This window comes from Bombina bombina, chromosome 4 (assembly GCF_027579735.1).
Source record: "Bombina bombina isolate aBomBom1 chromosome 4, aBomBom1.pri, whole genome shotgun sequence".
NCBI lineage: Eukaryota > Metazoa > Chordata > Amphibia > Anura > Bombinatoridae > Bombina > Bombina bombina.
The window spans coordinates 1,228,559,457-1,228,583,693 of record NC_069502.1 but is presented as its reverse complement, the minus strand read 5'-3'; the positions used below and the strand labels follow the sequence as shown (position 1 = coordinate 1,228,583,693).

General features: G+C 44.0%; 1 protein-coding gene across 1 annotated transcript in view; it reads right to left on the bottom strand.

Moving 5' to 3' along the window:
* PTK7 (protein tyrosine kinase 7 (inactive)) overlaps nucleotides 1-24,237 on the bottom strand; it is a 182,889-nt gene that overhangs the window by 34,950 nt on the left and 123,702 nt on the right. Inside the window, exons 7-17 of the mRNA XM_053712771.1 lie at nucleotides 15,628-15,894; nucleotides 15,227-15,360; nucleotides 12,813-12,948; nucleotides 12,524-12,643; nucleotides 11,968-12,117; nucleotides 11,738-11,888; nucleotides 2,294-2,421; nucleotides 1,878-2,075; nucleotides 1,657-1,797; nucleotides 1,271-1,503; nucleotides 932-1,012 (exon numbers count right to left, since the gene is read on the bottom strand). Coding sequence (XP_053568746.1) covers nucleotides 932-1,012; nucleotides 1,271-1,503; nucleotides 1,657-1,797; nucleotides 1,878-2,075; nucleotides 2,294-2,421; nucleotides 11,738-11,888; nucleotides 11,968-12,117; nucleotides 12,524-12,643; nucleotides 12,813-12,948; nucleotides 15,227-15,360; nucleotides 15,628-15,894 — 1,739 coding nt within the window. The remainder of the gene's footprint in view (nucleotides 1-931; nucleotides 1,013-1,270; nucleotides 1,504-1,656; nucleotides 1,798-1,877; nucleotides 2,076-2,293; nucleotides 2,422-11,737; nucleotides 11,889-11,967; nucleotides 12,118-12,523; nucleotides 12,644-12,812; nucleotides 12,949-15,226; nucleotides 15,361-15,627; nucleotides 15,895-24,237) is intronic.

Here is a 24,237-nt window from a genome sequence, read left to right as displayed (position 1 = left end):
CTTTGAAAAGATTTCCCGTGAGGAAAACCATAGAATCAATAGGTGATACTCTCTTCACATCCCTCTGACAAACAATGTACTCTGAGAGGAATCGGCTTCAAAATGCTGAGAAGCACATATCACAGAAGAAAATCAAGCACAGACTTACTTGACCACCTCCATAGGGAGGCAAAGTTTGTAAAAACTGAATTGTGGGTGTGTTGACTGGTGAGGGGTGTATTTATAAGCATTTTGAGGTTAGGGAAACTTTGCCCCTCATGGTAGGATTGTATATCCCATACATCAGTAGCTCATGGACTCTTGCTAATAACATGAAAGAAATAAGTCCTGAACGGGCGGCTTAACAGGAGTTAGGATAAATGGATTCCTCTGTTGAATATTAATAGCTCCCTCGTATACACAAACCTCAGGTAGGTTCTATTTATTTGTAGATACTGATCTCTAGGACTTAGAGGTGTTACGTCGTTATTGGCAACTTGCCATTTACTTGGAATGATACAACAGACCGGGCTAGGAATTTCTGTTTCTATTTGTATAATTCTCATCTGCGATCTACTGGCCATAATATTACCTTATCTATATCCTTTCTGGAAATTCCAATAACACTGCAATCCAATAACACTATAATCAGATGTGAAACCTACAGAAAGAATCATGTCACGGATTACAGGATGAACTGAACGGTGGATTTATTTGCTCACCTGCAGAAGTTACCCACAAGATTAGTTAATATTATGGATTAAAGTCTGATCTTTGATAACTGTGGTATAAGGGTCACATGCAATCTCTTGTATTCACCACACTATCATTTTTACTGAAAACTGTAAGAGAGTAAAGCAGTCATAGAGCCAACTGGTGAACAGTGACATCTCTAAACATAAAAATGTATTTATAAAATGTTACAGCCCAGTTGAGAACTGGAGCCACTTACCTTCTGCTTAGAGCTCAGTGGGTGAGTCTTCACCTTGTTCTCTTTAGTTTTGGAGATGCGGAGGAACTGTTTCAGGTCTCCCTGTGGAGAAGAAGAAGTGGACGTGTCGTCAGTGTGCTCAGTATCTTTCACCAACTAACAGGTAACATGACACAGTAATGACCAACATAGTGACCAAAAAGCAGAACTGGTGAAAATGACTTATTGCCAGATCACGGTAACTTACTCTACAATCTTATTGTGCCTGTCATGGGGACAGTGGACAGTTTCTGCTATTATCATGATGAATTCTAAATAAAAAAAAAATGTTGGATCACCACCATGCTACGGTTTGCTTACCAGGTCCACATATTCCAGGATCATGTAGTGAGGCTCAGCTTCTCGGCACTGTCCCAGCAGGCGCACAACATTTGCGTGATTGAGCTTGGAGAACATGTCCAGCTCCCTCCTGAAGTCCATCTGAAGCTGCTCATCACGGGTTTGCAAACTTTTCACTAAGACAACAATCTCACTGACCCCAGAATCTACACTCTGAGCCTTTGCCAAGAACACCTCCCCAAACTCACCCCGACCTGCAAGAAAAGACAAAATAGAAAGTTATATAAGAGGAGTTTTGTAAAAGAAACCAGAAGTCAGTCCCAACCAATCTAAGAATGATCATAACCCCAGCCCTAGACCACTGCAGGCAAAAAAGAAGTGTGTAGCAGTTTATAGGAGCGGCATACCTAAAGCGGTGATTGGGTGCAGGTTGGCACGAGGGTAGTTAACTTTGTCTCCGGAACTTAGTCTCTTATTTCCCAGGGAGGTGAGAGGAACCTCTTCTGGGATCTCAGCCGTACTCTGGCCATTCTGCAGGACAGCACCACCTGTAACAAGAATACAAGTAATATGCTGCTTACGGTCACTCACAGTCAGAATCAGAAGTTTGTATTTAAATACTCCTCACCATTCAAGCACTCCATCTCTGGCTCCTCACCCTCATGCTTGTGCAGCCTCTTAGCCTTCCTTCGCTTCTTGCAGTAGAACATAAGTCCCAACACAATGATGATATAAGCCACAGCTGCTCCCACGGACAGTCCGATGGTCTGGATCATCTTGTATGGGGTGCTGCTTTCAGATTCCCTAGACTCATCATGTGGTTTGTCTGAGGAAAAGGTCAAGATAGATCAAATGACTACAAGAGTTCTGTAAAGCTAATGCACTGTAACTCATCAAGCCAACCTATCTACACCTCAAACCTGGCAAATCCTGGACAACCACCCACCCCTCATTTCAGGGCATTAATGAACTGTTCCACTCCCTCTAGCTCATATAAATCCCAGCACTTCCCTCTAGTCCTGACATTTTATTTTCTTTTCTTACCCACAACATAAAGGAAGGCATCTTGGTGTTTAATGTTACACACGTTGCCAGCAATGCAGGTGTATTTCCCAGAATCCTCACTGGTGACATGGAAGATAACCAAAGAGCTGTTTGGCATGATCTGAAGTCTGAAAACAAAGTTCTGGGTCAGAAACGGACAAATAAGGTCGGAAAAACATAATTTATGTAAGAACTTACCTGATAAATTCATTTCTTTCATATTGGCAAGAGTCCATGAGCTAGTGACGTATGGGATATACAATCCTACCAGGAGGGGCAAAGTTTCCCAAACCTCAAAATGCCTATAAATACACCCCTCACCACACCCACAATTCAGTTTAACGATTTGCCAAGAAGTGGGGTGATAAAGAAAGGAGTAAAAAGCATCAACAAAGGAATTTGGAAATAATTGTGCTTTATACAAAAAAATCATAACCACCATAAAAAAAAAGTGTGGGCCTCATGGACTCTTGCCAATATGAAAAACCAATTTATCAGGTAAGTTCTTACATAAATTATGTTTTCTTTCATGTAATTGGCAAGAGTCCATGAGCTAGTGACATATGGGATAGCAATACCCAAGATGTGGAACTCCACCCAAGAGTCACTAGAGAGGGAGGGATAAAAATAAAAACAGCCATTTTCCGCTGAAAAAAATAATCCACAACCCAAAATATAAGTTAATTCTCATAAATGTGAGGAAAAAACTTAAATCAACGGCAGAAAACTGAAACCGCTGCATTAAGAACTTTTCTACCAAAAACTGCTTCCGAAGAAGTAGCAGCTTTGCAAATCTGATCAACTGAAGCTTCATTCTTAAAAGGCCAGGAAGTGGAGACTGATCTAGTAGAATGAGCTGTAATTCTCTGTGGCGGGGCTTGACCCGACTCCAAGTAGGCTTGATGAATCAAAAGTTTTAACCACAAGGCCAAGGAAACAGCAGAAGCCTTCTGACCTTTCCTGGAACCAGAAAATATAACAACTAGACTAGAAGTCTTCCTGAAATCTTTAGTAGCTTCAACATAATACAGGTGGCCCTCGGTTTACGCCGGTTCAATTTGCGCCGTTTCAGAATAACAACCTTTTTTTTCAATCTTGTGACTGCTATTGAAAAGCTTTGGAAAGCAAAGTGCACTAATAAAAATAGCCAGTAGGTGGAGCTGTCCGCTTGTTTTGCAGCAAAGATATGCAATTTAACAGCCTGATATTGATCTGTGTACACAGAACAGACAGCTATCGAGCAAAAAGTTTTAGCAGCCACTTCCCTATCATCTTCCTGTCCAGCTGCTTGAGGTGAGGGTGCCTAACTGCTTAATCACTGCAGATTGAAATGCATAGAATAGGTGCAGACCCAATATTATCTAACATGCTAGCAATGCAGAGAACGGATTGCAGAAAAATGCAAGTAAAAAAACGTTTTGTTCATTAAACTTAGTTTGATGATGCAGTCTGTTGTGTGATTATTTAATTAGGTGCAGTTAGCAAATGTTTTTGTTCATTAAACTTAGTTTGATGATTATACAATCTATATTATTAGGTTTATAATGATGTTTAGCAATTAAAGTCTTCATTTCAAAGCTTTAAAAATAATGTATTAGGTGTTACTTATGACAATTTTGAGAGGGGCCTGGAACCTAACCCCCTCACTTCCCATTGACTTACATTATAAACTGGGTTTCAATTTACAATGGTTTCAATTTACAACCATTCCTCCTGGAACCTAACCCCGGCGTCAACTGAGGGCTACCTGTATTTCAAAGCTCTCACCACATCCAAAGAATGTAAAGATCTTTCAAAAGAATTCTTAGGATTAAGACACAAAGAAGGGACAACAATTTCTCTACTAATGTTAGAATTTACAACCTTAGGTAGAAATTTAAATGAAGTCCGCAAAACTGCCTTATCCTGATGAAAAATCAGAAAGTGATTCACAAGAGAGCGGATAATTCAGAAACTCTTCTAGCAGAAGAGATGGACAAAAGAAACAACACTTTCAAAGAAAGTAGTTTAATGTCTAAAGAATGCATAGGCTCAAACGGAGGAGCCTGTAAAGCCTTCAAAACGAAGACTACAAGGAGGAGAGATTGATTTAATGACAGGCTTGATACGAACCAAAGCCTGCACAAAACAATGAATATCAGGAAGTTTAGCAATCTTTCTATGAAATAAAACAAAGAGCAGAGATGTGTCCTTCCAAAGAACTTGCAGACAAACCTTTATCCAAACCATCCTGAAGAAACTGTAAACTTCTAGGAATTCTAAAAGAATGCCAAGAGAATTTATGAGAAGAACACCATGAAATGTAAGTCTACCAAACTTGATAATAAATCTTTCAAGAAACAGATTTACGAGCCTGTAATATAGTATTAATCACCGAGTCAGAGAAACCTCTTTGACTAAGCGTTCAATTTCCATACCTTCAAAATTTAATGATTTGAGATCCTGATGGAAAAACGGACCCTTGAGATAGGTCTGGCCTTAATGGAAGTGGCCAAGGTTGGCAACTGGACATCCGAACAAGATCCGCATACCAAAACCTGTGAGGCCATGCTGGGGCCACCAGCAGCACAAACGATTGCTCCATGATGATTTTGGAGATCACTCTTGGAAGAACTAGAGGCGGGAAAATATAAACAGGTTGATAACGCCAAGTAAGTGTCAATGCATGCACTGCTTCCGCCTGAGGATCCCTGGACAGGTACCTGGGAAGTTTTTTGTTTAGATGAGATGCCATCAGATCTATTTCTGGAAGCCCCCACATCTGAACAATTTGAGAAAACACATCTGGGTGGAGAGACCATTCTCTCGGATGTAAAGTCTGACAACTGAGGTAATCCACTTCCCAATTGTCTATACCTGGGATATGAACGGCAGAAATTAGACAAGAGCTGGATTCCGCCCAAACAAGTATCCAAGATACTTCTTTCATAGCTTGAGGACTACGAGTCCCACCCTGATGATTGACATATGCCACAGTTGTGATATTGTCTGTCTGAAAACAAATGAATGGTTCTCTCTTCAACAGAGGCCAAGACTGAAGGGCTCTGAAAATCGTACGGAGTTCCAAAATATTAATTGGTAATCTCGCCTCTTGAGATTTCCAAACCCCTTGTTGCTGTCAGAGATCCCCAAACAGCTCCCCAACCTGAAAGACTTGCATCTGTTGTGATCACAGTCCAGGTTGGACGAACAAAAGAGGCCCCTAAAATTATACGATGGTGATCTAACCACCAAGTCAGAGAAGGTCGAACATTGGGATTTAAGGATATTAATTGTGATATCCTTGTATAATCCCTGCACCATTGGTTCAGCATACAAAGCTGGAGAGGTCTCATATGAAAACGAGCAAAGGGGATTGCGTCCGATGCTGCAGTCATGAGACCTAAAACTTCCATGCATATAGCTACTGAAGGGAATGACTGAGACTGAAGGTTCCAACAGGCTGCAACCAATTTCAAACGTCTCTTGTCTGTTAGAGATAAAGTCATGGACACAATCTATCTGAAAACCTAAAAAGGTTACCTTTGTCTGAGGAATCAAATAACTTTTTGGTAAATTGATCCTCCAACCATGTCTTTGAAGAAACAACACTAGTTGATTTGTGTGAGATTCTGCAGAACATAAAGGTTCTAGGGCACCTAGAACCTTTGAAAAGATTCTTGGAGCTGTTGCTAGGCCAAAAGGAAGAGCAAAAAATTGGTAATGCTTGTCTAGAAAAGAGAATCTCAGGAACTGATAGTGATCTGGATGAATCGGAATATGAAGATATGCATCCTGAAAGTCTATTGTGGACATATAATGCCCTTGCTGAACAAAAGGCAGAATAGTCCTTATAGTCACCATCTTGAAAGTTAGTACTCTTACATATCGATTCAAAATCTTTAGATCCAAAACTGGTCTGAATCAATTTTCTTTCTTTGGGACAATGAATAGATTTGAATAAAACCCCAGACCCTGTTCCTGAAATGGAACTGGCATAATTACACCTGAAAACTCCAGGAAAGCCTGAGCCTTTACTGGGTTTGCTGGAATACGTGAGTGAAAAAAAATCTTCTAACAGGCGGTCTTACTCTGGATCCTACTAACACACCAAAAGAACAGTGGCACTACTTAGGCTTTTCCTCTTGTAGTTTATTTGCATATATGTAGGAAGTCTACTTTAGTCAACCTATAAGTATCTAGAGGAAATGGTGCTTGTGCAAAATGTAAATCCTATGAAAAGGAAAATTGATATATAGGATACCAAAATTCCCAAAGTATGCACTTGCAGCACTCTGGGCCCTAAACTAAAGGACGGAATTCCCCAACAGGATTTTAAAATATAACCTTTATTGTAGAAATTTAAAAAACAGGCGGTCTTACTCTGAATCCTATTCTGTACCCCTGAGAGACAATACTCTGAATCCAATGATTTTGGACCGAATTGATACAAACATATTTGAAAAATTTTAATCTGCCCCCTACCAGCTGAGTTGGAATGAGGGCCGCACCTTCATGTGGACTTGGGGGCTGGCTTTGATCTCTTAAATGGCTTGGATTTATTCCAATTTGAAGAAGGCTTCCAATTGGAAGCAGATTTCTTAGAGGAAGGATTATGTTTCTGTTCCTTATTTTGTCGAAAGGAACGAAAACGGTTAGAAGCTTTAGATTTACCCTTAGGTCTTTTATCCTGAAGCAAAAAAAACTCCCTTCCCCCCAGTGACAGTTGAAATTATTGAATCCAACTGAGAACCAAATAATTTATTACCTTGGAAAGAAAGAGATAGCAATCTGGACTTAGAAGTCATATCAGCATTCCAAGATTTGAGCCACAAAGCTCTTCTAGCTAAAAACATAGATTTAACATCAATTTTGATAATATAAAAAATGGCATCACAAATGAAATTATTAGCATGTTGAATCAACTTAACAATGCTAGACAAAGCATGATCCGATACTTGTTGCGCTAAAGTTTCCAACCAAAAAGTTGAAGCAGCTGCAACATCAGCCAAAGAAATTGCAGGCCTAAGAAGAAGACCTGAATATAAATAAGCTTTCCTTAGATAAGATTCAAGTTTCCTATCTAAAGGATCTTTAAAAGAAGTACTATCTTCCGTAGGAATAGTAGTGCGCTTAGAAAGAGTAGACAAAGCCCCATCAACTTTGGGGATCTTTTCCCAAAACTCCAATCTATCAGTTGGCAAAGGATACAATATTTTAAACCTTGAAGAAGGAATAAAAAGTACCAGGCCTATTCCATTCTGGAATAACCACAGGAGGTTTATAAACAGAATTTAAACGTTTACTAGTTTTAATATCAAGAGGACTAGAACGAATAAGAGGATTTGTCAGTGTCAATATCTGAGGCAGGATCTTCTGAATCAGATAGATCCTCGTCAGAGAAGGATAATTCAGTATGTTGCTGGCCATTTGAATGTCATCAACCTTATGAGAAGTTTTAAAAGACCTTTTACGTTTATTGGATATCGGAATGGCAGACAAAGCCTTCTGAATAGAATCAGCAATAAATTCTTTTAAATTCACAGGTATATCTTGTGCATTAGATGTTGAGGGAACAGCAACAGGTAATGAACTACTACTGATAGATACATTCTCTGCGTGTAAAAGTTTATCTTGACAACTATTACAAACCACAGCGGGAGGTATAACCCCAAGTTTACAACAAATGCACTTAGCTTTGGTAGAACTGTTATCAGGCCGCAGGGTTCCATCAGTGATTTCTGAGACAGGATCAGATGGAGACATCTTGCAAATGTAAGAGAAAAAAAAGCAAACAAAAAAAAACAACATAAAAAACAAAAAAAAAAAAAAACATATAAAGCAAAATTAGCAATTTCCTTATAAGGCAGTTTCAGGAATAGGAAAAAATGCAAACAGCATAGCCCTCTGACATAGAAAAAAGGCAGGAGGCAAATAGAAACGGGGTCTTAAATAAAGAAAATATTTGGCGCCAAGTATGACGCACAACAGAAAAATATTTTTTGGTGCCAAAAACGACACACTTGCGTCACAGATGACGCAACCTTGTGAACTAAGACGCCGGAAATTACGAATTTGTGTCAATGAACGTAACTTTGCGCCAAAAAATCTTGCGCCAAGAATGACACAATAAACCCTGGCATTTTGCGCCCTCGCGAGCCTAATTCTGCCCACAAATTTGGAAAAAGACTATACCCCAGGTAAGAATTTTTTTTTTTATAAAAAAACAAAACATTTCCTAGATTTGAAACTGACAGTCTGCAAAAGGAAATATACTGAAAACCTGAATCATGGCAAATATAAGTACAATACATATATTTAGAACTTTTTTTTATATAAAGTGCCAAACTATAGCTGAGTGTGTCTTAAGTAATGAAAACATACTTACCAAAAGACACCCATCCACATATAGCAGATAGCCAAACCAGTACTGAAACAGTTATCAGTAGACGTAATGGAATATGAGAGTATATCGTCGATCTGAAAAGGGAGGTAGGAGATTAATCTCTACGACCGATAATAGAGAACCTATGAAAGGAAAACCATTGCATTCAATAGGTGATACTCCCTTCACATCCCTCTGACATTCACAGTACTCAGAGGAATCGGTCGTCAAAATGCTGAGAAGCGCATATCAACGTAGAAATCTTAGCACAAACTTCACCACCTCCATAGGAGGCAAAGTTTGTAAAACTGAATTGTGGGTGTGGTGAGGGGTGTATTTATAGGCATTTTGAGATTTGGGAAACTTTGCCCCTCCTGGTAGGATTGTATATCCCATACGTCACTAGCTCATGGACTCTTGCCAATTACATGAAAGAAATACAAACACAAAGCTGGGAAGATATTAAAGGGAAAAGACCAAGATGGAGGGCACAAGGGGGAAGCTCAGACAGCCACACAATAATGCTGATTTAAAATGAGTGACAAATGATTCTTTAGTTCCACAAGCCAGTGCTCAGAATGTTTATATATCGTAAGTGTTAAGCCCTCTATATTGTATAGTATCAAATTAATTCACAAGCAGCCAAGGTGATAAAGCTTCATATACAGCAAGCACCTAGTGATTCCTCCCTCAGCGTCTGCCCAACCTCTGTTGTCTAGCAAACCATTGTCTCTAGTCATGTTCCTCCTCTACAGATCACCACATTACAAACGCCTGCAGCCACCAAAGCTGCTTTATGCCCCATTGTCACACACGTGTGGAACCTCTCTCTGTATATACAAGAAATGGAACAACCAACTACACTATATGCAATACCTTCATCTAAAAGGTCACTGCACAAGACACCCATAGCAGCCTATATTCTAAGGGATTTTACCAACACTCACATAAGAAGCAGTAGGTAAAATAGCAACAATGGCATAATTACATTGTTTTGTATTACCATAAGGAGCAGAGAAGAATGGATGATCTGGTCAAGTGATGGGTTAATATAACAGATCAGTCCATGGTTGTATGTGCAAAACTTAGCTTTTCTTTACATTCTCCTCTATGCAAACATAGCTCACTACTTTCTCTTGAGTTTGGCTTATGACAAAATTATTTGTTACAGCCTGATTTAATAACATTCACATAACACAAGGACCTCTCTGCTACCTCCAACCACTTGGTCAAAAGAGAAAGAAAAGAACTCCAGAATGGCTCAATCAAAAAACTCTCTTTAATAAATGTTGAAAAGCATACCAATTGTGGGCATACTGCATACAAAAGTTAAAACATCAAAAAAGAAATACATTCGGGATAGCCCCGTACTCACATAAAACTAGGTTAGTACTGATCCGTCTATTTAAAGACATGTCAATGGAGCAGCTGATTATCATCAATTTGAAATGATATGCAAATGTGTTAAATGAGAGTAATTTTATACAAGCAACTAGTCACTAAATGTATTGCTAACATTATTCTATTCTCAACTCTATTAGTGCAAATTCAACATATAGATATACAACCAGAGGAAATGTAGACCGGTAATATACATATCATTAAAACAACACACAGATGTCAATACAAATAATGCATATAATAGAAATAAAATGTAAAGGCTAAAGTCTATCACCGTATAGTGAAATAAGATGCACATTAACCTAACAAAATCTATTATGTAATAGAAATATTCGTGACAACGGAAATAAATTATAATACATATACACCTAAGGAAAACAGTATATAGTCTAAAAGTTGTACACGTGTATTATAGACTAAGTTTCTAAACATGTCATACAAGTAAAGAGATACTAGACATTAAATCCATATTATCCATATAGTCCATATTTACAGATATTACCATATTAAGTAAATCCTCCAACCACGTGCCAAGCTGTGAGCCCTCTCTGCTACCTCTAACCACGTGCAAGGCTGTGAGCCCTCTCTGCTACCTCCAACCACGTGCCAAGCTGTGAGCCCTCTCTGCTACCTCCAATCAGGTGCCAAGCTGTGAGCCCTCTCTGCTACCTCCAACCACGTGCCAAGCTGTGAGCCCTCTCTGCTACCTCCAACCACGTGCCAGGCTGTGAGCCCTCTCTGCTACCTCCAACCACGTGCCAGGCTGTGAGCCCTCTCTGCTACCTCCCCCACGTGCCAGGCTTTGAGCCCCCTCTGCTACCTTCCCCCACGTGCCAGGCTTTGAGCCCCCTCTGCTACCTTCCCCCACGTGCCAGGCTGCGAGCCCTCTCTGCTACCTCCCACGTGCCAGACTTTGAGCCCCCTCTGCTACCTTCCCCCACGTGCCACGCTTTGAGCCCTCTCTGCTACCTCCCCCACGTGCCAGGCTGTGAGCCCCCACTGCTACCTCCCCCACGTGCCAGGCTTTGAGCCCTCTCTGCTACCTTCCCCACGTGCCAGGCTTTGAGCCCTCTCTGCTACCTCCCCCACGTGCCAGGCTGTGAACCCTCTCTGCTACCTCCCATGTGCCAGGCTTTGAGCCCTCTCTGCTACATTCCCCACGTGCCAGGCTTTGAGCCCTCTTTGCTACCACCCCCACGTGCCAGGCTTTGAGCCCTCTTTGCTACCTCCCCCACGTGCCAGGCTGTGAGCCCTCTCTGCTACCTTCCCCCACGTGCCAGGCTTTGAGCCATCTGTGCTACCTCCCACGTGCCAGGCTTTGAGCCATCTGTGCTACCTCCCACGTGCCAGGCTTTGAGCCCCCTCTGCTACTTCTCCCACGTGCCAGGCTGTGAGCCCTCTCTGCTACCTTCCACGTGCCAGGCTGTGAGCCCTCTCTGCTACCTTCCACGTGCCAGGCTGTGAGCCCTCTCTGCTACCTCCCACGTGCCAGGCTGTGAGCCCTCTCTGCTACCTCCCACGTGCCAGGCTGTGAGCCCTCTCTGCTACCTCCCACGTGCCAGGCTGTGAGCCCTCTCTGCTACCTCCCACGTGCCAGGCTGTGAGCCCTCTGCCCCTCAGGTGTCACTGCTCTCTACTAACTTCTGACACATGCTGAGCAGAGCACCTGTTTTTTTTACCTTGGATAGGACTTATTGGAATCCAGGATATGCTCTTTGCCCTTCCACTGAATCTGTGGTGCAGGGTCTCCAGTGGCCTGGCAGTGCAGGATAGCAGTATGCCCTTGGTAAACCGTTGTATTGTCTGGCACAATCTTGAAGTTGACATAGACTGTTAGAAGAGGACAGCATTAAAATGATTAATCCCATGGACTATGCTCAGGTTCATATCACACTGATAGAGACTTTACCTGCTACAGTCAGGTGTACTGTGGCACGGATCTCCCCCTGCTGGCTATTAGAGGCGATACATTGGTACACTCCTGCGTCACTGCGGCTCACACGACGGAAATGTAAAAGGCCAGCGTCAGGGTCCACATGAGCTGGGAGGCTACTTCCATCTGAAAGAGCATAAAGCACGTGTGACCACAGATAATGCATTACTAAGAAGACTAAAACAAAAAAAACATTCACAAACAAAGTATAAATATTTGTGATTAACAAAGAAATTGCTAAAGAACAGAAGAGGTAAGGGGATCGTCACACGCTTCCCATACATGAGAAGCACAGAATTATCGCTTCATACGTGAGCAGAGCGCATTGTTTCGCCAATACACAACCCTATGCAAGATGCAGACATAATTGTACAGGCTTATCCCTAAGAGAGATGCACCGGCGCATGCCTTCCCCTTGCGCAAGCAGCACAGGAATATGACTATGGGAGCTGCTCAGATTTATTCCTTTCCTACATGCAAGTTGCAGACATATCCTAAACTGCATAATTCAGTAGAAAATAAAGAAACTTACCAGCTTTAACCCAATGTATCTTGGGCTTTTCACGGCCTGTTGCAGCACAATTCACGGTCACCTCTTTATCAAACTCCATACACTGTTGAGACTGTGGGGGAGGGGTGAATTTAAGCTTTTCTGAAATAGAACAGAAACCATAAAACCATTGCACCCTCACAAACTATATAGCTTTGTACAGTGTCCATCACTGGCACCTTTCATCGTCTTACCTGGCACTAAACTTCTAATACCACCCACACTTTCACGTCACGTCTGTACCAAACAGAATTCCCCTGGCAATACTTACCCTGTACATGTACACGTGCTTGGGCCTCGATGGATCCAGCTAGGGTGCTGCACACACACTTATAGTTTGTTCCATCATAAACCTCCACATTGAGGATTTTCAAGGACCCATTCTGGAAAATCTCAAATCTGGAGTCCTGCGGAGAGACGGGGCATGTGGAGAGATGAGGTGCAGAGAACGGAGTGTGAAGATGTCACAAAGGACAGACAGGGAGTGGACGTCAAACATGTAAATGGGAAGAAACAGGGGGTGATTGTGCAGACATCAGCCAGGAAGAACAGAGAGCTGGTTGCAAAGAATATAATGGGACTGAATAAGTAGAACTTAAAGTGCCATAAAACAGGTTGAGATCTGTGCATATCCTAAAAAGGATAAGTAATAATAGTTTGCATTAAAAAAATTGTTTAAATTTTTTTACCAAAATAACAATAAACAGATACAGCCATAAAAGGAATTGTGTGGGGGGAGTTAGAGCTGTACAATTCAGAAACTAAAAAGAAAGGGTTAATGGCGAGGCACTGCAGTATAACTTTGCAGGTAAAGTAATTAAAGTACATATATCATTTTGTCTCTATCCCAACTTGTTTAATGTCCCTTTAAAGAGCCAGAAGAGAAGTGGGTGATGGTCAGATTTATGAACCTCACAGAAACGTGGGCCTACTGCAGTATGTGTAGCCTCAAAAGATAAATGGGGGTGACTGTAAGGTTTGAAGCCCACTGGGACAGATAGGGGTGACTGACATACGTGTAGACCACTGGGGCGGATGGGTGGTGATTGCTGGACACGAACACTGGGAGAGATGGGAGGTGACCGATGTACATGTAGGCGACTACCGGACGTGTAGACCACTGCGATGGAGGAGGGCGACTACCGGACGTGTAAACCACTGCGATGGAGGGGGGCGACTACCGGACGTGTAAACCACTGCGATGGATGGGGGCGACTACCGGACGTGTAAACCACTGCAATGGATGGGGGCGACTACCGGACGTGTAAACCACTGCGATGGATGGGGGCGACTACCGGACGTGTAGACCACTGCGATGGATGGGGGCGACTACCGGACGTGTAGACCACTGCGATGGATGGGGGCGACTACCGGACGTGTAGACCACTGCGATGGATGGGGGCGACTACCGGACGTGTAGACCACTGCGATGGATGGGGGCGACTACCGGACGTGTAGACCACTGCGATGGATGGAGGCGACTACCGGACGTGTAGACCACTGCGATGGATGGGGGCGACTACCGGACGTGTAGACCACTGCGATGGATGGGGGCGACTACCGGACGTGTAGACCACTGCGATGGATGGGGGCGACTACCGGACGTGTAGACCACTGCGATGGATGGGGGCGACTACCGGACGTGTAGACCACTGCGATGGATGGGGGCGACTACCGGACGTGAAGACCACTGCGATGGATGGGGGCGACTACCGGACGTGAAGACCACTGCGATGGATGGGGGCGACTACCGGACGTGAAGACCACTGCGATGGATGGGGGCGACTACTGGACGTGAAGACCACTGCGATGGATGGGGGCGACTACTGGACGTGAAGACCACTGCGATGGATGGGGGCGACTACTGGACGTGAAGACCACTGCGATGGATGGGGGCGACTACTGGACGTGAAGACCACTGCGATGGATGGGGGCGACTACTGGACGTGAAGACCACTGCGATGGATGGGGCAACTACTGGACGTGAAGACCACTGCGATGGATGGGGGCGACTACTGGACGTGAAGACCACTGCGATGGATGGGGGCGACTACTGGACGTGAAGACCACTGCGATGGATGGGGGCGACTACTGGACGTGAAGACCACTGCGTTGGATGGGGGCGACTACTGGACGTGAAGACCACTGCGATGGATGGGGGCGACTACTGGACGTGAAGACCACTGCGATGGATGGGGGCGACTACTGGACGTGAAGACCACTGCGATGGATGGGGCGACTACTGGACGTGAAGACCACTGCGATGGATGGGGGCGACTACTGGACGTGAAGACCACTGCGATGGATGGGGGCAACTACTGGACGTGTAGACCACTGCGATGGATGGGGGTAACTACTGGACTTGTAGACCACTGAGATGGATAGGGTGACTACTGGACATGTAAACCACTGGGATGGATGGATGGGGTTACTACTGGATGTGTAAGATCACCGGGATGGATGGGGATGAGAACATGGTCAATAGACCTTCAGGGGTGGGTGGCAAAGGTCAGAAAAAGGAAACTAATTGTCACATGGAGCTTTGATAAGATTAAGGCCGGTGCAGTGTTCTAGCCTAAAAGGTGAAGGGAATGAAGGTTGAAAAGAAGAAATTAAAAGAATAAAGTGGAAAAGAATCTAGAGAAAGGGAATAAAGAGATGAGGTGTCAGTGCTTGGGTGCTGACCTCTGCAATGGGTATCATGTTCCGGTACCAGCTCACACTTGGTTTCATGGATGCTTTGCTAAGGCAGTGAAGAAAGCCAGATTTACCTTCCTCCATCCAACTGTCCACAGGCTTCTCTACCCACTCTGGGATTGCTGCAGGTAGGGTTAGGATGACATATAAACAGTGAAAGCCAGGAAATCAGATGAACACAATGTGGGGTTCCAGTTAACAATAAGACCCAGAGAAGTTGGGTTAATAGATATATATATATAAAACAATGAGACAACTACACTCACAGAAATCAGACAACCATGAAGGCATCAGTGAGACAATGATTAAAGAAGCAGAACATGAGGAACTATGTAAGAGGTACAGAGGTGACAGGTTTGTGCCGTAAAAATGTATTTATTACAACTCACTTGCTACAGTGATCTGCAGTTCCTGCTTGCGCTCTCCGGCATGGTTTGCAGCGTGACAAGTGTATACGCCACCATCTTTCTCGGTTATGGGATTGAACACAAGATCATTGCCTTCCTGGAAAACTCTGTCTTTGCTAGGGATCCGCACTCCATTTCTTTCCCACCAGACAGTAGGCGGAGGCTTCCCGCGCGGAGGTTCACAGGCAATACGCTGAGTAGTGTCCGCGATAAGGACTCGTGGAGATAGTGGATACATTTCATCAATATCTAGATTTAAAAACCAAAAGAACACACAATACAAACTTAAAGATCATGGCGGAAACACTTTCGATTTATTCTTAAAATTCTTCCCAGATTCTCCTGTCTACAGTTTAATGTATAGCAACTTAGCGAGAAGAGAACAGATCCAAAAGAAAGCACAGACGGGAATTTACACAATCCGAAAACAGGGAATTTGTTAACAAAAATACAGTAGATTGTGATAGAAATGTGTTACACGTAAGGTAGAACTTTCATTACTTTACTTTCATTGATTATTTTCCCTTCAACTGCATTTTCCAGTTCTGAGAATTGGAAGTAGACATGGAAAGATTCACAAGCCTAACCCTGCTACATATATCTCTGCATAGGTTGTCAGATTAACTGTAAAGCAAAAGAAGTTTTAACAGAAAGACAGTGACAATATGTCCCACACTCTCCTCCAGGCACTGTATATATGAGCCCTGGCACACACTGAGGAGGGCAGCTGGGATTATAGTGATACCTACTGTACAGGTAGGGGGCACACTGTATATGAAACCCTGGCACACACTGGGGAGGGCAGCTGGGATTATAGTGATACCTACTGTACAGGTAGGGGGTGCACTGTGTATATGAGCCCTGGCACACACTGGGGAGGGCAGCTGGGATTATAGTGATACCTACTGTACAGGTAGCAGGCGTACTGTGTATATGAGCCCTGGCACACACTGGGGAGGGCAGCTGGGATTATAGTCTGACCTAATGTACAGGTAGGGGGCACACTGTATATGAAACCCTGGCACACACTGGCGAGGGCAGCTGGGATTATATAGTCTGACCTACTGTACAGGTAGGGGGCGCACTGTGTATATGAGCACCTGGCACACACTGGGGAGGGCAGCTGGGATTATATAGTCTGACCTACTGTACAGGTAGGGGGTGCACTGTGTATATGATACCCTGGCACACACTGGGGAGGGCAGCTGGGATTATATAGTCTGACCTACTGTACAGGTAGGGGGTGCACTGTGTATATGAGACCCTGGCACACACTGGGGAGGGCAGTTGGGATTATAGTCTGACCTACTGTACATGTAGGGGGTGCACTGTGTATATGAGCCCTGGCACACAGTGGGGGGGGGGGGGGCAGCTGGGATTATATAGTCTGCCCTACTGTACAGGTAGGGGGTGTACTGTGTATATGAGACCCTGGCACACACTGGGGAGGGCAGCTGGGATTATATAGTCTGCCCTACTGTACAGGTAGGGGGTGCACTGTGTATATGAGACCCTGGCACACACTGGGGAGGGCAGCTGGGATTATATAGTTTGACCTACTGTACAGGTAGAGGGTGCACTGTGTATACGAGCACCTGGCACACACTGGGGAGGGCAGCTGGGATTATATAGTCTGACCTACTGTACAGGTAGGGGGTGCACTGTGTATATGAGCCCCTGGCACACACTGAGGAGGGCAGCTGGGATTATAGTCTGACCTACTGAACAGGTAGGGGGTGCACTGTGTATATGAGCACCTGGCAGACACTGGGGAGGGCAGCTGGGATTATATAGTCTGACCTATTGTACAGGTAGGGGGCACACAGTGTATATGATCCCTGGCACACACTGGGGAGGGCAGCTGGGATTATAGTCTGCCCAATCTACTTGTCCCTCTTGAAAATCTACTTGTCCTGATTAGCAAAATAATTTAAATCAAAACTATATAAATAAGGTTTTAATTGATAGGGAGACAGACCTAACAATACTTAATCAACAAATGCAAGTAGGTAGTGAGATTAAACAGATTTCAAAATGAGAATTGTAGCTTACTTTATATAAAAAAAAAATAAACTTAACAGACCAACCTCATGAGGCTATTTATATGCATTGAAATGTTTGGTTACTAGACTAGATGATATAACTGTGTTGGTTATGTAAATCTGGGGAATGGGTAATAAAAGGATTATCTATCTTTTTAAACAATAAAATTCTGGAGTAGACTGTCCCTTTAACTTCTTAAATTCAGGAGTAAGCTTTGCAAACCGTGAAAGGCTAGGAGGCGAGGTTAAATAAAAAAAATATATATATTTTTTTTTTTTAGATGTGTGTGTGTGTAACCTATGCAGGGACATGGCAAACTTTATAATTTTATTACAAAAAAATGCCATGTTGCTATGTGCCTGCATCATTTGCTGCATTAGTTGTCATTAAAAGTATGGCAGTACTAAAGCAGAGACCAAGCTGAGCCTCCCATAGTAACAGCTGAGACGTGAGACATGCGCTGAAAGGGCTGCATGCTATGAAAAAACAAAACAAAAAAAAAAACATAATTTATGCTTACCTGATAAATTCCTTTCTCCTGTAGTGTAGTCAGTCCACGGGTCATCCATTACTTATGGAATATATCTCTTCCTAACAGGAAACTGCAAGAGAATTACCCAGCAGAGCTGCTATATAGCTCCTCCCCTCACATATCATACTCAGTCATTCGACCAAAGCAGACGAGAAAGGAGGAACCATAGGGTACAGTGGTGACTGGAGTTTAATTAAAATTTAGACCTGCCGTAAAAACAGGGCGGGCCGTGGACTGACTACACTACAGGAGAAAGGAATTTATCAGGTAAGCATAAATTATGTTTTCTCCTGTTAAGTGTAGTCTGTCCACGGGTCATCCATTACTTATGGAATACCAATACCAAAGCTAAAGTACACGGATGAAGGGAGGGACAAGGCAGGAACATTAAACAGAAGGAACCACTGCCTGAAGTACCTTTCTCCCAAAAATAGCCTCCGACGAAGCAAAAGTGTCAAATTTGTAAAATTTTGAAAAAGTGTGAAGCGAAGACCAGGTCGCAGCCTTGCAAATCTGTTCAGAGGCCTCATTTTTAAAGGCCCAGGTGGAAGCCACAGCTCTAGTAGAATGAGCTGTAATCCTTTCCCAGGAGGCTGCTGTCCAGCAGTCTCATAGGCTAAGCGTATTATGCTACGAAGCCAAAAAGAGAGAGGTAGCCGAAGCCTTTTGACCTCTCCTCTGTCCAGAGTAAACGACAAACAGGGAAGAAGTTTGACGAAAATCCTTAGTTGCCTGCAAATAGAATTTCAGGGCACGGACTACGTCCAGATTATGCAAAAGTCGTTCCTTCTTTGAAGAAGGGTTAGGACACAGAGATGGAACAACAATCTCTTGATTGATATTCCTGTTAGTAACTACCTTAGGTAAGAACCCAGGTTTAGTACGCAGGACTACCTTGTCTGAATGAAAAATCAGATAAGGAGAATCACAATGTAAGGCAGATAACTCAGACTCTTCGAGCCGAGGAAATAGCCATCAAAAACAGAACTTTCCAAGATAACAGCTTGATATCAATGGAATGAAGGGGTTCAAATGGAACGCCTTGAAGAACATTAAGAACTAAGTTTAAGCTCCACGGCGGAGCAACAGACTTTAACACAGGCTTAATCCTAGTTAAAGCCTGACAGAAAGCCTGAACGTCTGGAACTTCAGCCAGACGTTTGTGTAGAAGAATAGACAGAGCAGAAATCTGTCCCTTTAACGAACTAGTAGATAAGCCCTTTTCTAAACCCTCTTGTAGAAAGGACAATATCCTAGGAATCCTAACCTTACTCCATGAGTAACTCTTGGATTCGCACCAATGTAAATATTTACGCCATATCTTATGGTAAATTTTTCTGGTAACAGGCTTCCTAGCCTGTATTAAGGTATCAATAACCGACTCCGAGAAGCCACGCTTTGATAGAATCAAGCGTTCAATCTCCATGCAGTCAGCCTCAGAGAAATTAGATTTGGATGTTTGAAAGGACCCCGAATTAGAAGGTCCTGTCTCAGAGGCAGAGACCACGGTGGACAGGACGACATGTCCACTAGGTCTGCATACCAGGTCCTGCGTGGCCACGCAGGCGCTATCAGAATCACCGAAGCTCTCTCCTGTTTGATCTTGGCAATCAAACGAGGAAGCATCGGGAATGGTGGAAACACATAAGCCATGTTGAAGACCCAAGGGGCTGTCAGAGCATCTATCAGCACCGCTCCCGGGTCCCTGGACCTGGATCCGTAGCAAGGAAGCTTGGCGTTCTGGCGAGACGCCATGAGATCCAGATCTGGTTTGCCCCAACGATGAATCAGTTGAGCAAAGACCTCCGGATGAAGCTCCCACTCCCCCGGATGAAAAGTCTGGCGACTTAGAAAATCCGCCTCCCAGTTCTCCACGCCTGGGATGTAGATTGCTGACAGGTGGCAAGAGTGAGACTCTGCCCAGCGAATTATCTTTGAGACTTCCAACATCGCTAGGGAACTTCTGGTTCCCCCTTGATGGTTGATGTAAGCCACAGTCGTGATGTTGTCCGATTGAAATCTGATGAACCTCAGAGTTGCTAACTGAGGCCAAGCTAGGAGAGCATTGAATATTGCTCTTAACTCCAGAATATTTATTGGGAGGAGTTTCTCCTCCTGAGTCCATAATCCCTGAGCTTTCAGGGAATTCCAGACTGCTCCCCAGCCTAGAAGGCTGGCGTCTGTTGTTACAATCGTCCAATCTGGCCTGCGAAAGGTCATCCCCTTGGACAGATGTGGCCGAGAAAGCCACCATAGAAGAGAATCTCTTGTCTCTTGATCCAGATTTAGTAGGGGGGACAAATCTGAGTAATCCCCGTTCCACTGACTTAGCATGCACAATTGCAGCGGTCTGAGATGCAGGCGGGCAAATGGTACTATGTCCATTGCCGCTACCATTAAGCCGATTACTTCCATGCACTGAGCTACTGACGGGTGTGGAATGGAGTGAAAGACACGGCAAGCATTTAGAAGTTTTAATAACCTGGCCTCTGTCAGGTAAATTTTCATCTCTACAGAATCTATAAGAGTCCCTAGAAAGGGAACTCTTGTAAGTGGTAATAGAGAACTCTTTTCCACGTTCCCCTTCCACCCATGCGACCTCAGAAATGCCAGAACTATCTCTGTATGAGACTTGGCAGTTTGAAAACTTGACGCTTGTATCAGAATGTCGTCTAGGTACGGAGTCACCACTATGCCTCGCGGTCTTAGTACCGCCAGAAGTGATCCTAGAATTTTTGTAAAGATTCTTGGAGCCGTAGCTAATCCGAAGGGAAGAGCTACAAACTGGTAATGCCTGTCTAGGAAGGCAAATCTCAGATACCGGTAATGGTCCTTGTGAATCGGTATGTGAAGGTAGGCATCCTTTAGATCCACTGTGGTCATGTACTGACCCTCTTGGGAAGGATGGTTCGAATAGTTTCCATTTTGAATGATGGAACTCTTAGAAATTTGTTTAGGATTTTTAAGTCCAAGATTGGCCTGAAGGTTCCCTCTTTCTTGGGAACCACAAATAGGTTTGAATAGAATCCCTGCCCGTGTTCCACCCAGTTCCGCGGACGGATTACCCCCATTAGTAAGAGGTCTTGTACACAGCGTAGAAACGCCTCTTTCTTTATTTGGTTTGCTGATAACCTTGAAAGATGAAATCTCCCCCGTGGAGGAGAAGTTTTGAAGTCCAGGAGATATCCCTGAGATATGATCTCCAACGCCCAGGGATCCTGGACATCTCTTGCCCAAGCCTGGGCGAAGAGAGAAAGTCTGCCCCCCACTAGATCCGTTTCCGGATAGGGGGCCCTCTCTTCATGCTGTTTGGGGGGCAGCAGCAGGTTTCTTGGCCTGCTTGCCCCTGTTCCAGGACTGGTTAGTTTTCCAGCCCTGTCTGTAACGAGCAACAGCTCCTTCCTGTTTTGGAGCGGAGGAAGTTGATGCTGCTCCTGCCTTGAAATTACAAAAGGCACGAAAATTAGACTGCATACAAAGAGAGAAGCGCTCTACCAGGAACGAACAACAGCTCAGTGGCTTGTTCTATGGCGATTTACCACCCGGAAGCAGCCTCTTTTAGACCAGTGTGCTTTTCACAGAAAAAAACTTTCCTGAAGTATATCAGTCTGATCCCGCCAAGTAAGGTCAGTCCAGCCCCGAAATACCAGGCAATTCTCCTCTGAACAAGGAACATGACAACCCCAGACGATCGTTTCGGCCTCCTATGGGCCTCGTCAGTGAGGTGCAGCCACATTCCTCTAAGCACACTGGGCAAGGAGTCCACGTCTGGTTTCCCCCATCACCCATAGGGAGACTTCCCAAGGGTCATAATAATTTGCATACAAAGAGAGAAGCGCTCTACCAGGAACGAACAACAGCTCAGTGGCTTGTTCTATGGCGATTTACCACCCGGAAGCAGCCTCTTTTAGACCAGTGTGCTTTTCACAGAAAAAAACTTTCCTGAAGTATATCAGTCTGATCCCGCCAAGTAAGGTCAGTCCAGCCCCGAAATACCAGGCAATTCTCCTCTGAACAAGGAACATGACAACCCCAGACGATCGTTTCGGCCTCCTATGGGCCTCGTCAGTGAGGTGCAGCCACATTCCTCTAAGCACACTGGGCAAGGAGTCCACGTCTGGTTTCCCCCATCACCCATAGGGAGACTTCCCAAGGGTCATAATAATTTGCATACAAAGAGAGAAGCACTCTACCAGGAACGAACAACAGCTCAGTGGCTTGTTCTATGGCGATTTACCACCCGGAAGCAGCCTCTTTTAGACCAGTGTGCTTTTCACAGAAAAAAACTTTCCTGAAGTATATCAGTCTGATCCCGCCAAGTAAGGTCAGTCCAGCCCCAAAATACCAGGCAATTCTCCTCTGAACAAGGAACATGACAACCCCAGACGATCGTTTCGGCCTTTGATTTGGCCCTGTCCTGAGGTAGAGCATGGCCCTTACCTCCCGTAATGTCAGCAATAATTTCTTTCAAGCCGGGCCCGAATAAGGTCTGCCCTTTGAAAGGAATATTAAGCAATTTAGATTTAGAAGTCACGTCAGCTGACCAGGATTTAAGCCATAGCGCTCTGCGCGCTTGGATGGCGAATCCGGAGTTCTTAGCCGTAAGTTTGGTTAAATGCACAACGGCATCAGAAACAAATGCGTTAGCTAGCTTAAGTGTCTTAAGCTTGTTGATTATTTCATCCAATGGAGCTGAGCGAATGGCCTCTTCCAGAGACTCAAACCAGAATGCTGCCGCAGCAGTGACAGGCGCAATGCATGCGAGGGGCTGTAAAATAAAACCTTGTTGAACAAACATTTTCTTAAGGTAACCCTCTAATTTTTTATCCATTGGATCTGAAAAGGCACAACTATCCTCCACCGGGATAGTGGTACGCTTAGCTAAAGTAGAAACTGCTCCCTCCACCTTAGGGACCGTCTGCCATAAGTCTCGTGTGGTGGCGTCAATAGGAAACATTTTCCTAAATATGGGAGGAGGGGTAAAAGGCACACCCGGTCTATCCCACTCCTTGCTAATAATCTCTGTAAGCCTTTTTGGTATAGGAAATACATCAGTACACACCGGTACCGCATAGTATCTATCCAACCTACATAATTTCTCTGGAATTGCAACCGTGTTACAATCATTCAGAGCCGCTAATACCTCCCCTAGCAATGTGCGGAGGTTCTCTAGCTTAAATTTAAAATTGGAAATCTCTGAATCCAGTCTCCCTGGATCAGATCCGTCACCCACAGAATGAAGCTCTCCGTCCTCACGTTCTGCAAACTGACGCAGTATCTGACATGGCTCTCATCTCATCCGCGCGCTCTATCCTTAACCCAGAGCTATCGCGCTTGCCTCTTAATTCTGGCAACTTAGATAATACTTCTGTCATAACAGTAGCCATGTCTTGCAAAGTGATTTGTAAGGGCCTCCCTGATGTACTTGGCGCCACAAAATCACGCACCTCCTGAGCGGGAGGCGAAGGTACTGACACGTGAGGAGAGTTAGTCGACATAACTTCCGCCTCGTCGTCTGGTGATAATTTCTTTACATGTAAAGATTGACTTTTATTTAAAGTAGCATCAATGCAATTAGTACACAAAATTCTATTGGGCTCCACATTGGCCTTTAAACATAGTGAACAAAGAGATTCATCTGAGTCAGACATGTTTAAACAAACTAGCAATGAGACTTGCAAACTTGGAAATACTTTTCAAAATTAATTTACAAGCAATATAAAAAAACGTTACTGTGCCTTTAAGAAGCACAGAAAAACTGACACAGTTGAAATAACAATGACCAAAATAGTTATAGCAACCAAATTTTCACAGTAAATGTATTAAGTTAGCAAAGGATTGCACCCACCAGCAAATGGATGATTAACCCCTTAGTACCCAAAAACGGATAACAATTATATAATTAACGTTTTTCTCACAGTCAAATACACTGTCACAGGACTGCTGTGCCGGATTACCTCCCTCAAAATGGATTTTGAAGACCCCTGAGCTCTCTAGAGACGATCTGGATCATGGAG